The sequence below is a fragment of the Harpegnathos saltator genome, unplaced genomic scaffold, assembly GCF_003227715.2.
Source record: "Harpegnathos saltator strain DR-91 unplaced genomic scaffold, Hsal_v8.6 scaffold203, whole genome shotgun sequence".
Lineage (NCBI taxonomy): Eukaryota > Metazoa > Arthropoda > Insecta > Hymenoptera > Formicidae > Harpegnathos > Harpegnathos saltator.
The window spans coordinates 23,051-36,690 of record NW_020229988.1 but is presented as its reverse complement, the minus strand read 5'-3'; the positions used below and the strand labels follow the sequence as shown (position 1 = coordinate 36,690).

The 13,640-nt window shown below is 44.4% G+C and overlaps 1 protein-coding gene across 2 annotated transcripts; it reads right to left on the bottom strand.

The window, feature by feature from the left end:
- Positions 1 to 384: 384 nt before the first annotated feature.
- Positions 385 to 12,592, bottom strand: LOC105189356 (uncharacterized). Of its 2 annotated transcripts, XM_011151407.3 has the most exons (3): positions 11,430 to 12,592; positions 10,318 to 10,392; positions 385 to 4,141 (listed from the first exon to the last, which is right to left on the bottom strand). In XM_011151407.3, exons 1-3 carry the CDS (start codon positions 11,535 to 11,537, stop codon positions 3,848 to 3,850), a joined length of 477 nt encoding a protein of 158 aa, XP_011149709.1. In that variant the 5' UTR covers positions 11,538 to 12,592; the 3' UTR covers positions 385 to 3,847. The 2 variants fall into 2 exon arrangements, with proteins under 2 accessions (XP_011149709.1, XP_011149710.1); XM_011151408.3 differs by lacking the exon at positions 10,318 to 10,392 and having other exon boundaries at positions 11,430 to 12,529.
- Positions 12,593 to 13,640: the final 1,048 nt, after the last annotated feature.

The following is a 13,640-nucleotide window of genomic DNA, read 5'->3' as shown; positions in this document are numbered from 1 at the left end:
CTCTCTCTCTCTTCGAACTCGACTCGACTTACAACGGAATAATACACTATATCCATATATTAAACAGAAAAAAAGTTAACAAGCCCTTAATTTATAGCGACAACGCGAAGCAACAAATACGGACACTTCGGGCGCGAGTTACTATCGGAAAAAAAATATACGTTGTTACATCTCCGATGACGAATACGACGCGAATGACGTTTCGTTTAAGAAAATATCTGCATTCGATTCGTGTGGTGGCCGCGATTTAGGAAAACAGGAACTCTCCGGAATGATGATGAGTTTCGCGTCTTTCGTGTGCAACGCAACGAACGAGTACATCGTATGTTGCAGATTTATTTAATAATATCGTACGTATGTGTTCATCGGGCTTCTTCATGTAGATCTCGTCTCGCGCATTAATCAGATGTTATCATCGACAACAGGGACAGCAATATATCTCCCGATAAAACAACAATATACAGTCGATAATTACAAACTGTTCAAAATGTTTTCCTTTTACTTGGTCGAAAGAAATTAATTATGATCGATTAATGGTCACATGACTATATTGTCTCGCAATAGCAAGTACCAAGAATTTTAAAGAGACGAATGTAAAGAAACTTACTTTAGAGGACATAAATTTAAATCGGGGATACCCTATACGTCATTTTTCGTTTGTATTTAGCAGGCCGAAAATCCAAATCGCGAAAGTCGCCCGATAAAACGAGTCGTGTTATATCGGCTTGTTTTTCACCATCGAACAAAGTTCGTTCAGACTTTTACTTAAAACACGTTGATCCTACACGAAAGACGTTGTTTGTCGCGACCGTTTGTGTTGTCTATTTTTTGCCGCGATTCGGCCGGCAGAAATGTTCCGATAATGCGCAGAATAAATCAGGAGCGAATTGTAAACTTGGAGAAGAAGGAAGATGGGGTATATGCAAGAGGGCATAAAAAACTGACCCTCTTACGGAGGGGATGAGTAACGCACAACACGCAAATACACAAGTACGACTACTTTTATGAACGCTCGAATGGCGCACAGGACACACATGAAAATAAGTCGCTCTCTTGTTTCTTAGGCTTCTCATTCGCTCTCGTGATTTGACTCCAAGTTGATTAGAGCGGTGCGTACACGTGCGTATTCACACTTACGTCCTTGCGTATTACTAACCGCCGGCGCAACGCGCAATCCCGCAAAGATGAGAGAGGAACCGCCGCTCCCGGTACGCGAAGAACTCGACCTTAATCCCGCACAACATGGATGAATGTGCCATTGTTCTCGATTTCGTGCTCTACCAATAAAACAACAATACTCGCGACGTTTCTCACGCGAGCCGCTTTCTTTTCTTTTTTACGCTCCGTTCTCAGCGCGCATTCAGCGGTTTCGTGTTGTTTTCTCCACCACTCTCCATCAAACGGCCATCAGATATATTCGAACTTGAGACACAATTGGTGCGCCTTAGCGCCAAGCGCGCGCGCGCGCGCGCAACGAGAACACAAGTCTATTCTTAAACAGTTTTGCGCGACGTACCGATCGCTGACGTGTTGACGCTGATCTGACGCTCTGCAGTCTAGATTGCGAGAAAACTAATTGGATCTCTTGGTTGGATTGAAGATTTGTGTTCCGTCCGAAGGACGTCCAAACACCGATCAAAAGACCGCTCTAAACGTCTTAAGGATGTCCACGAAAAGTCAAAGGGCGTCCGTAGAGAACGTCCGAAGAATCTTGGACAGTTCTTGGACGTTCTTTCGTACGGACTGATTGTCGCAAATACGACTGCAAATGCGCCTACGTCATAACGTTGCGAGTCATCCTCGAACGACTTTGCACGACTACATCGTTTCGCTCGAGCTGGTGTTTCACGTACAGAGATAGATTCGCGGGATGTTGATGCGATCGCGTCGTAACATCACGACCGTCGCGATTGTCCCCTCGCGGAAAAACCCTCGTATACCCATGTATATGTGTGTGCGTGTGTGTATGTGTGTATGTGTTAAATGTCTTTCTTTCCGTTTTTTTCTTTCCTTCTTCGATTTCATCTCCTACGTTAGCAACAGCCGACATAGTCCTGACATTAGAGCGTGACGTGCACGTACGGGACTTTAGACACGTGCGCGCGACGAAGGAACTTAACTTTTAGGTCTGATTGAACTGAATCATAACGACTACTCCACTAGCCAACTGACCGTGACAACGCGCAACACGCGTACGAATGGACGCAATCTCGACACGCGGTTATGCTCGCTGATGTACCTTCCGTTTCCTCCGCTGTCGTTGCCCACGTCCAACACCTGCCCCTCTTTAACCTCTGGCGACCCCGAAACGCTTCCTCCGAGAGAGGAACTCGACTCTGAGTGCTTCGTTCATCGATCGGCCCGGTTGCGTCGAGGGTTGATCCAGCCGTTTCTTCCTCTCTTCTTTCTCTCTCTCTATCCTTCCACCTCTCCCTCTCTCTTCTCTCTATCACTCTCTGTCACTGGCCCTTTCCTCCTTCTCTTCTTCGCCATCTTATGAACAGATTTTCAGGATTATCTGGAAAAACTTTCACGACAGCGTGCAATTTAGCGTGTAGTTCAGACCGATGACGACAGAACTGAGCCGTGAACTGAGTGAATTTTTTAGCGATATGATTTTCTAGACGAGAGAAAAAATGGCGGCGATGGATCAAAGAAAACTCCGTATAAGACGCCGTTGAGCAATCTACTTATAGGGCAATCTACCATCCGGTGAATATTTCCTCTGTTGTGACCGCCATGTTCCGGCGATTGACTGCTCGGTAAGAGAGAAGTCCGAATAAGCTTCCAGCAGTGATAATCTGGCGCGGCCAGATCTTCACGTGTCGCTAGCCGATCGACTGGCCCAAACTCTCGAATACCTGTTGTTCCTTCAAAGAGCCCTTCTAAAGCTCTTCGGATAATACAAGTAGCCCAAAGTACATCGCGAAAATCCATCGCGTTTCTTCGAATTCTCTTCGTGCCTTTTCATCATCCGGATACACACTACTACTATTGATTGATGTTCATGCCAAAAGAGTATGTCCATCTTACGATGATTCCGAAATATGAAAATTTCTGCGATACCTCTTTCTTGCGATCGCAGCACCTCGCAGCACCTCCATAAAATGACCCTCGACGCCAATCGGTAGGCTTGTCATACATCTTGCGCGACTGGATACTGGATTTGAAGAACGTTGTGGTCCATCCGAGGAAACGTTCCAAGCACCGTGTCTCTTTGTTCCTCTCGAGCGAACACAGAGAAATTACTCTCCGATCGCTCGGTGCCCGAGGTGTCTCTCGATCCATGAGGACCCTTGATACGACTGACTGCCGACATCTCCGACTGACTATACGATGACTCGAGGATCATTCTAGCCTCCTCCGTCCCCCCCCCCCCCGTCGTCCTACCATCATCTCGCTTGCCAGACTAACAAACTCGTGAGCATGCTCGTTCTCCGACATACTCTTCGAGCTGAGCACGCGACGGCCGAAAGTTGACCTCTTCTCTCTCTCCTTCATCTTTCTCTCTCCTTCTTCTCTCCTGCTTCTGTCCAGATCCTTCTTGCTCTCCGCATGCATACACACGCGCACGCACACACGTATTCTCTCTTGCTTTCGCTCTCGCCATCGCTTTGGTCTCCACATCTTCTCCCTTTCTCTTCCTCTTCCTCTTCCCCCTCCCCCCCCCTCTCTCTCTCTCTTCCCCCTTTTTCACTCTTCTCTACCAAGCTGAAGTCGGATCCGGACACGAGCGTGCCGCCACATTGCTGCTCGGCTCGGATGTGGTAGCGGGTGCCGAAGTGCGTCGGATCTCGATCGGTTTCGAGCCGGACACGGGCGGCCGGCCCAAAACCCCTTGACTGTTTCACGATAGGTTCCGCTGATCCTCGGCGCAGTCCTCCGCCTTCTTCAACGAGCGCTTCAGCTTATCGACCAGTCGATTGTGAAATTTATTGAGGGAGTTAGAGCTGCCGGTCTTGGGCGGTGATGTGCCCGTGCTCTTGCTCGGGCTTTGAAGGGAGCTCTGAGACGCCCTTGAAGACGTCCTCGAGAAGTGCCGCGAGGTCAGCGGTACGGACCGGTGCGCCGGCGAGGTCAGAAAGTCGGAACCGGGTGACGTCGACAACGATGGACCCTCCGACTTGGAGCACTCGGACACCTACGAACAGAAGGAAGCAATCTCGTGTTATACGCGTGGAAAAAGAACTTTTCCAAGAATCGAGAGATTGTCGTAAAAAAATATGTTTAGCCGTGAAAATGTTAGCCTGGCTCAACCACAGTATATTTATGGGTGACAATTTTTTTTCTTTTCTTTTTAAAAAAAAATTCATATAAATGATTAAGATACCAAATCAAAATACGAAAAAATATATATCGACGCAACGAGAGTCAAAACTGCAAGCGTTTGTTGCAAGTAAAAAAACAATTGTCGATCAGAAACAATTTTGGAAGTTCGCTTATTCGCGATCTGTGCAAATCTGTGCGATCTGTCAAGAATGCGCCGATTTATTAGCGATTATTGCATGTTGTAACGTCATGTCCGTTGAGATACTTCAATACATACTTTATCAGTCAATCTATCTATCAAACGAGACCAACTTACTTAGATGTCTTACTTACTTACTTAAGTTAAGTCGTTAGTAAATTTGCAATTTGCGAATTATCAATTACAACTCTCGTGTGCGCGCGCGCGCGTGCACAATCATCACATTCTTCTACATATCTTTGAACGTAATGATTCATCATCAACCTCCTTTCGAAAGCGCCGGCTTTCATCCTCGCGTCAGATTCCGCTCAATATTCACCGCGCGCAGCGAAATCACGGCGAAATGCAATCATCGTCGCGATAACAAGTGCTTACGAAGTCGTACGTTTTTCGCTCGTTGCCTCGTCGACGGTTGTACGGTTGGACGGTGAAAGCTACGGCGATCTTGGTGCGAGCTAAGTTCGCGAAACAACTTTAATACGCGAGTAACAGGGCAGAAATGAAATCCTCTTAATCAGCATCCTTCGTTCTCTCCTTCCTTTTTTATTCCTCTTGCGATTAGGATACCACGCCTTTCTATTGGCGATGCTACGCTACGCGCATTGCATATCTGTCGGTCGAGATCGATCCGCGATTCGAGATTGCGTTCCGTGCTTCCAATGTGTGCCCTGTTTCTTCTTTTTTCGAGACCGAGGACCGTTCACCACAGAAAACCAGAGTTTGTCTCTACGACAGTTTGCGTTAATTGCGGCAACTGATCAATCGGTAGAAAATCTCGGATATCAATCGATCACAACGAACGCGCGTAATTAATTCGCGAGGTAATTCACAGCCTGCTCATTTCCTAGTGAATTCGATATATCTAACAACTGATTGATCGTTTCCGCGAATTCGCTTCCGCGAGAGAGTTTTCAGCAACTGACTGACCGATCGATCGCGAGTGTAATTTAGCTTAGAACACGACAGAAACTGTACGCAGAAAGGTGTCTGCATGTGTACACGTGTTTTTTCACACGTACAGATGCATCGTGCTCGCGACCACCTACATTGTCATCGTGGTATAATCAGGCAAGTGCCGCCGATTAGATTAGATACATTTTCATGTGTGGCCAACCTTCCACGCGCATACAATGGCCACATGCAAGATCAGATCGCGACGACATAACATTGATACGGCTGTACAGTGACTCTCACACCTTCTCACAAACACATACACATACAGACAATCTGATGATACTTGAAACCGTGTCTTCTTTAATATGAAAAGATATTTTGATGAGAGATCGTTTTATTTTCTTTCTTTTTTCTTTTATTTCTTCTAATAAATTAGCTTAAAATATCTCAACTCTTTCGTCGTAGCTAACCAAGAAAATTACAAGGTAAAATTGGAAAATTGTAATATTAATTATACCTTCAATTCTAACAAACGCAATAATTTGCTCCAGATCCAGATTGGTTCTTACTTTTCTGCTTTTAATCTTAACCTAATCGGATTTATCAATCCTCGTCGTAGTATTACATGCGTAATTACATAATTCAACACGTGTGGCACACGACGCGTCAATATGTGCACAAGTCTATTGTCGACAAATGATTTCTCGTTTTATCTTTCTCCGTAAGGCGCTTCAATAGGGAAGCGCTTGTATGTGTGTATATATATATATATTTACAAAATGCGTCTTAACAAAGCGTCACAAGAGATAATAATAGAGGTATTGGAAGTACGCGAGCATCCACTCGCGATCGATTGCAGGTCGAGCCACGGTTGTGGGTAAACAGGTGTTTAGCGCAAGTATTAGGAAATCTGTTTGTCACATAACCGAATCCGTTGCCAAACACACTGAAATATCGATATTAAATTATGCGGATCCGACGTTGCGAAAAAGAAGAAACAAAAAAAAAGTTTTACGAATCTTCTCACTACGACTCGATCGCGACCAGCAGCGAGACGACGAGAAAAGCATCGCATATGTGTGTACGATTACGACTGAGAGTCAATAAGAACAGGCTGTAGATAGTACGAATGAGAAAAGAAGAAATGCGCAATATACGCGAATTATGGCGATGCGTTACGTAATTGGCAATGATTTCTCGTGAGATTGCACTAACGTTCTGGCAGAGTAACGATCGCAGACGTACTGCGTACTTGCCATTTTTTCGAGTCACGTGCTCGGGTTGGCTCTAAATATCGACATACAAGGACAAAGAATTACCGGCTAAAAATAACCTGTACAACTTTTTTGCCTGCCCCTTTTTCTTGACGCAATGATACATGCGCACAAAGTTGATTCATCAGATGTATACGCGAAGCGGAAATCAATCCTCTCCATCGTGTATTATCAGCTGTAACAAGTTTCGCGCGTATATCCGTGATGAATATTTGGCGTTAATGTATTGGCAATTATGCTATCGACTACACACGTAGTTAAATAATTAGCTGCATTTCCTTCATGTCAACCAAATAAAATCACTCCTCGCACTATTAAAACAACCCCTATCTGTTGTATCACACGTTATGATTTAACGTATATGTATTATTTCGAGCAGTGTGTAATTGTAGTCGGTAATGGCGAATCTCACATTACGAACAGAAGAATATAGTTTGAGATGTAAAAAAGAAATGATTGTTTTCGATCGTTTTATCTACGATAAATAACAATCTGTCGAAAAAATCTACCCCGAATAGATTCCGAATTGTGTCGGAATACAGTCACGTAGAAATGACTCGTCGAAGAAGCGGAAATTCTTTCCCTTTTTTTACAAATGAACATAAGGAAGAGATTACAAACATATCCCAAGTTGAGAACCGCCATCGCGAAGAATGCTCGATTAAACACGATGATATCTACGCTTTTTGCCGATCACTTTTCTGCGTCATTCCCAACTCGCCGTCTTTCGTAGCGATCCTCACGGACCGCCGGTTACATGGCTTTAAACACAGCAGGCCAAGTTCATGAAACGGCACCGCGAAAACGTTCAGAGCGAAACACTGAGGACTGCTTGTATCTACACGTGAAAGTGAAAATAACAAACAGTTGATATCGTAATTCTCGATATCGAATGTCTCGTTTCACATATTCTTGTCACAGCGCATCGCATTTCTACTAAAACTTTATAATGAAATATTTACATACATTTTTCACGGAGATTAGAAGATCCAAGCAAATCCGTAATGCGTATGACTTATTCAAAGTGCGCACGCATGACTTTATTTTGTATATATACGTGAGGCTCCTAATAAATTGAAATCTTAAATTAATTATATTATTAGAAAATGTTTTATCCTCTGCGCCGGAAAGGATTCTATCGGTGTCCATCAGAGCCCTAATATCGATTAAAAATGTTTGACTATTTGATAAAAATATTTTCGCGTTTATGAATATTAATCAAATTTATAATAATAAAATGTTTCCTCTCTATGTTAATGATAATAAATTTTCAACATATCGGCGAAAAAAGAATCTAAAAAAGTGTGCGAACGATAGCAAAATATGTATACACCCGGATTATTACCGTAATATTACTGGCAAATGCAACCGATATACACGGAGTGTTAGGTAACAATGCAATTGTTAGGTAACAACAAAGCTCCTTCGCGGAATCATCATAATTCCGTGCACAAAACATCACGAACAATTTGCCGAAAGAATCGTGTGGTACAAAGATAAGAATTTTAAAACGCACTTTAGCTGGAGGAACGATTGTGTTACTGATTCCCACTCGTCGGCATTATTACTTGTGCGAATTCACAATTTAATCTAAATCCAATATCGAAACGTACACGTCGTATACATAATCAACAACACATAATCGGGAAAATGATTAATCAAGTTATACAAGTTCGTTTTAAATTCGATTCAAGTATTTCGTCATATCAGCATTTGATAAAGCCTCCGATGAAAATCAATTCGATCAATTGCAATCTGCGTAGTACACCGAATGTCTAGACCAGCGGAATTATGCGATTATAGGATGACTGAGGAGACTGGGACGATAGATAAAAAAACTTCCGATTAAAAGAATCCGTATGAGAGTTCACCGTACGATATATTGCGAAACCGACGACAAGCTTGCGCAATGTCGCGTCATAGATACCAGATACACACGGTATACAGGGTGTCCTAAACCCTCCAGCAACATCTTTCGACGACAGATATAATCCGACGCAAAGTCTATGCCTCTTCCTATTGTGCAATGTTCACTAACGCCGCCGTCGCAACGCGTTCTAACTTTCGACATTAAACACCGGACTCGCACTCGAATCAAATTTGGAAGGGAGAGCGAGGTAGCAGCTTTTATTCAATTCAGGGACAGCAATAAGTGACAGCATTTGTGTAACGATCGCTTACCGTAGCGTAGAGCCGAGGCGCGTAAAGCGATTCCCGTATATAAATGTAAATCAGCAATATTTTCGACCGACCGCTGCTATCATTGCACACCGTTCGATTGCTAAGTAATTAATTAGCTACTAATTGCACAACAATTAATTGCTTATTAATACGTCAATTATACATCAAGAATAATCGTAGCCGATACTAATTAATTGCTGCGCTTAATGGCTGTCGCTATTATTACAAATTGGTATTGTCTTATTACACGAATATGCCTATATTGTTACAAATTTTACCGGAATCGCATGTAAATTGTTGCAAAAGCCGTCGGTCGCTGTCCGCCGATCGGCGACGTATTCACAGTAATATTTACGAATGCGATAAGTACGCACGCGTACATCTGCAATTCGACATTATAATGCGCATAACTGCACGCGTCCGATAGAAATAAACTCGTGACCGGCGTATATATTTATCCGCAGGACACGTGGTCGCCGATCGTCAGCCAAGCGTCATTGACTATGCTTATTCAGCATCTGCAAATACAATTTTGCCGTGCGTTTAGCGATGCCCAAAGCAAACCGGTTTTGCGCGCGCGTGCGCATGCGATGAGTTGATCTTTCATGGCAATTTTTCAACAATCTCATAGGCACTTCAACAGTTTCCGATACTTTTTTCTTTATTTTTTCTTCGCGTTATCTTATTGCCGACACATACAGAGAGAAAGAAAGAGAGAGAGAGAAAGAGAGAGAGAGAGAGAGAGAAAGAGAGAGAGAGATCGACGTCGCGATCTACGAATATCGCGTATATCGTAACTATTCTTTCCAACACATCCGGAAATCCTATGATCAATTTAAAGTAAAATATTTTTCTTTTTTAACGTAAACTTGATCGATATGCCAGATTGATATCAAAGATAAAAGAAATTCTTACATATTAATAGGCAAAAAATATATATATATATAATCTTTCTTTATACACTTTCTTTACATAGATTATTTTCACACGCAATAATTTGAATTTGAATTTTGATCGGAATGATTTTTGTACTCTAAAATTATCATTCTTCTGTTCTGGTAATGTTGACATGAAAAATGAAAAAATGGAAGAAACATACGATTATGTTTTTATTATATTTTGAACTCCTAATATATTTTTAGCGTATTTATATAATATGTTATGTTAAAAAATATGGCACATTTTGACATGCAACATATTAGAGACACATTAATGACACGTTCACACATAAATTAACAATATCTGAAGGAACTTGTGCATTTCTGTCTTGAAAAATTCACAGTTTTAGGAACTACGAGAGCCGACTAAAGCGCTTATTTCAAAAAGGAAATGCAGACAAACGAAATTCTCGCTCGAGCATCAGTCCGCGGCGCCAGTTTGCAATCCCGTCTCGCTTCTCGACAAGCTCTTAATCCTCACGAAAGCTCACTTTCAAAATAAACGCATCTTGGGCAAGCCAGCGTGTAAAGGAAATTGCGCGAAGCTAGAACAGCCGATTACCATCAGGATCGAGACGACAGAGCGATCGGATGTGCCGTACTTGACGAGACGATTCTGCCTGCTAGTTGGCCAAACCTGCGACAAAAAGTTGCGCATGCAGTGCGGCGGCAATCCTCTCTTGCGCGTTCTCTCTTACTGTCTTTGCGTCTTTGTCACGACCGCGACGGAGCGATCGAAATCGATGGGCCACATCCGCACAGTACGCGTGCCTTTCGAGCCGAGCCGTAATCTGCGAAACGACATACACGAACGAAAGACGTACTCGGCAGAGCGTGCACGTAACGATCCTCCTCGGATATTCAGATTATGCGCATAGTGGGACTTCATTTTTCACGCTGACATACATTTCAATGATTACAAATGACGCATCAAGGCGCGACAGGCGCCAGCATTGTTAAAAGTCGCTGATTTCTGTGCCTCGATCTAACACACACAGAGTGTCCACCTCGAATCGGAATCTTTCAATTCCATCGGTCTCTCGTCGGTTTCCGCTCGCGTTATCACACGCTCGTCCATTGTCACCATGCATTTCCGTGCATATGTGACAAATAGATCACGATACGATGGAACGTTAAACTTTGTGACAAATTTCGTGTTCCTTTCTGCTTGCTTCTCTTTACGATATATATATATATATATATATATATATATATATATTCGTAGGAATTTCAATTAAATCCCCGTCTCTCTTATCTTATTAATATCTGAATGTTTGCAAAATCTTTCTTACGATGCATCGTAATCGCGCACTTTGCTCCGGAGCGGAGTGTTTTGCAATTTGCGCGCTGCGCGAACTTCCCGCAACGCGTTTTCTACCCCCTATTTTCCTCCTCTTCCCCCTATTTTCGAATCGAGTCGCGTCGGAACGACTTTCTTCAAGTTTCGCACAAGCATGTGCATAAATTAAAATTTCTATACAAACACTTGGACATACATATGCTTTGAAAAGTGATCCCTGTCTATCGAGTTCCGCATTAATCCTTCACACCGGCCGCGCACACGTTCGCGCACTCAGACGCAATTAAAAAACACCGCTCCGCAACGTGACAAACATCTCGTTTCTTTCGAGCCGGGGCCGGGGCCGGGGCCGGGGCTGGGGCCGGGGGACTCACCTTTCTGCTGCGACAGGCCTGCGGATTCGAGCACTCGGACGAGCGCCGGCTGCGGTTCGTCTTGTAAATATCCCACTCATTTTTCACTACGGGCATCATAAACGCCATCTCGTACGTTGGTGTGTGTACACTCTTTCGCTCTGTCCCACCTACCTCTGGTCGGTTCTTCGCACTTACTGTTTCGCCTCACGCTCCTCGCACGCTTCGAGCCTTTTCCCTCTCGCTCTCTCGCTCTCTCTCTCTCTCTCTCTCTCTCTCTCTCTCTCTCTCTCTCTCTCTCTCTCTCTCTCTCTCTCTCTCTCTCTCTCGTGTTCTTTCCTGCCCACAGGTTCTAGAAAGTTCGATCGGCGCGCGGTACAGCTCTCGCAATGCCAAGAGGAGAAGATGAGCCTTCTCTCGGTGGCTCCGACAGGCGTTTTGACACTTCCCGGACGATGGTCCTCCGCGTGAATCAGGATTCTCCGCTGATGTCTCGATCTCGCGCGAATCTTTCAAAATATCGATCAAGATCGACTCGTCGTGTGCGCGCCAATGACGAACGGTGACCAATGAGACGTAACGTTGACGTCGCTGATCGATGTATCGTGATCGCCGCTCGACTCTCCGACGTTGCTGGCAATATCACCCGCCGCCGTTTGTCACCGATCGGATCCGGATGCTAACGCCGACTGGAAAACTGCATTCACGTCGCGCTTTCACAGGCGTATGCGTGCGTGCGTGCGATGCACCCCCGCCTTGCGTTAATTCCGACTATACTGTACGTGCGTGAGATGCGTACGTCTCTGTCTCTTTCTTTAGCTCTGCGACGTCTCGCTTTTGATTCTACAATATCCGTCCGAGGATTCACGTGCGCTCGTTGCGGCAGTTCGCTACGGAATGAGCACGCCGGCAGTCGTGTGAGTAGACGACGGATTCGCAGACGGGCTAGTGGGGACCGCAGGGCAAGCGAGCGCGTTCGCCTATTGGCCACCGTTGAGGCGGGACACCTACGTCACGAGTTACCATTGATTTTTCAATGTTGATACACAGAGCAGCGTGACGTGCTGGATTGAATTTTTGGCGACGCTCACGCCGCCGCCGCCGCCTACCTTCCTCCCTCCCTCCTCCTTTTTCCTTCTCCGCCACCATCTTCGCCTTCGCCGCCTTCGCGGAGCCGCCACCGGATACCTCACGACACTGTCGTAAATGGGAAACGGAAGGTAACGGTAGATCCATTAAATGTTCGGCCATCCGCGGGTCCCACGGGGCCGGCGTGCGCGCGCCAGAAAGTCATGCTCGCCAACATCGCGATTAGCGCACACCAGCTGTTTGCGCATAAGAATTCCCTAGCTTCAACTTACCATCGCGGTGACTAGCGCGACTGTGACGTGTTATCAGTTATATTTTAAAGCGCGTTCCCTCCAAGGACAAACAGAAGCAAAAAGCGACAGGAGACACGTGGCACGGCGAGCACGATAGTAATGATCAACAACAACGAGAGTTATATATATATATATATATATATATATAAATAAATAGATCCTCAAACCGAAATATGTTGAATGGATTAGAAGAATGAGAGAAGGTGCACTCTCGTGTGAGAAAAATCGTATTTTACCGTACATAAATGCTTTGAACACAAAATATATCTCAAATAAGCTGGTACTTGACTTGCGCGCGCGCGCGATATGCTATGCACTACATGAAAATGATACAGTTGTACCGATAAGACGTGAGGTGAGCGAACACGAGAGATAAGAATTCGGTTAAAATGATAGATTAGGTCTTTTGCGCACTTGTGCGACGAAAAATAGGTTGCAAGGAGGTAAAAATAAAGAGGTATAAAATAAAATAAATAAAAAATAGAGGTGAACGAAATATTATTTTACTGCACCCTTTCTCTCTCTTTTTTCTTTATAATTCTGTTCTTTTTTTTTTAGCTGAGCGCAATACTCACGATGCAATATTGCGCGCAGCGTAATGTAGCTGATAACGTAACTAACTACAATTTATCGAAACAAATAAGGATGGTGAGAAATCAACCGGACCCTCGCCGAGGGATATCGCTATCAATCCTCATTGATCCGTCCTCGACCCTTTGTACATGCAGTGCGAAAATACGTGTTTCTGTCCAAGGTTGACTTGGACGAGTGGGGGCAAGCAGGGTGAAACAGTTTCGCTGTTGCTGCAAATACTGCAACAATGCTCCCGAAATGTTCGTCCCATTCCAGC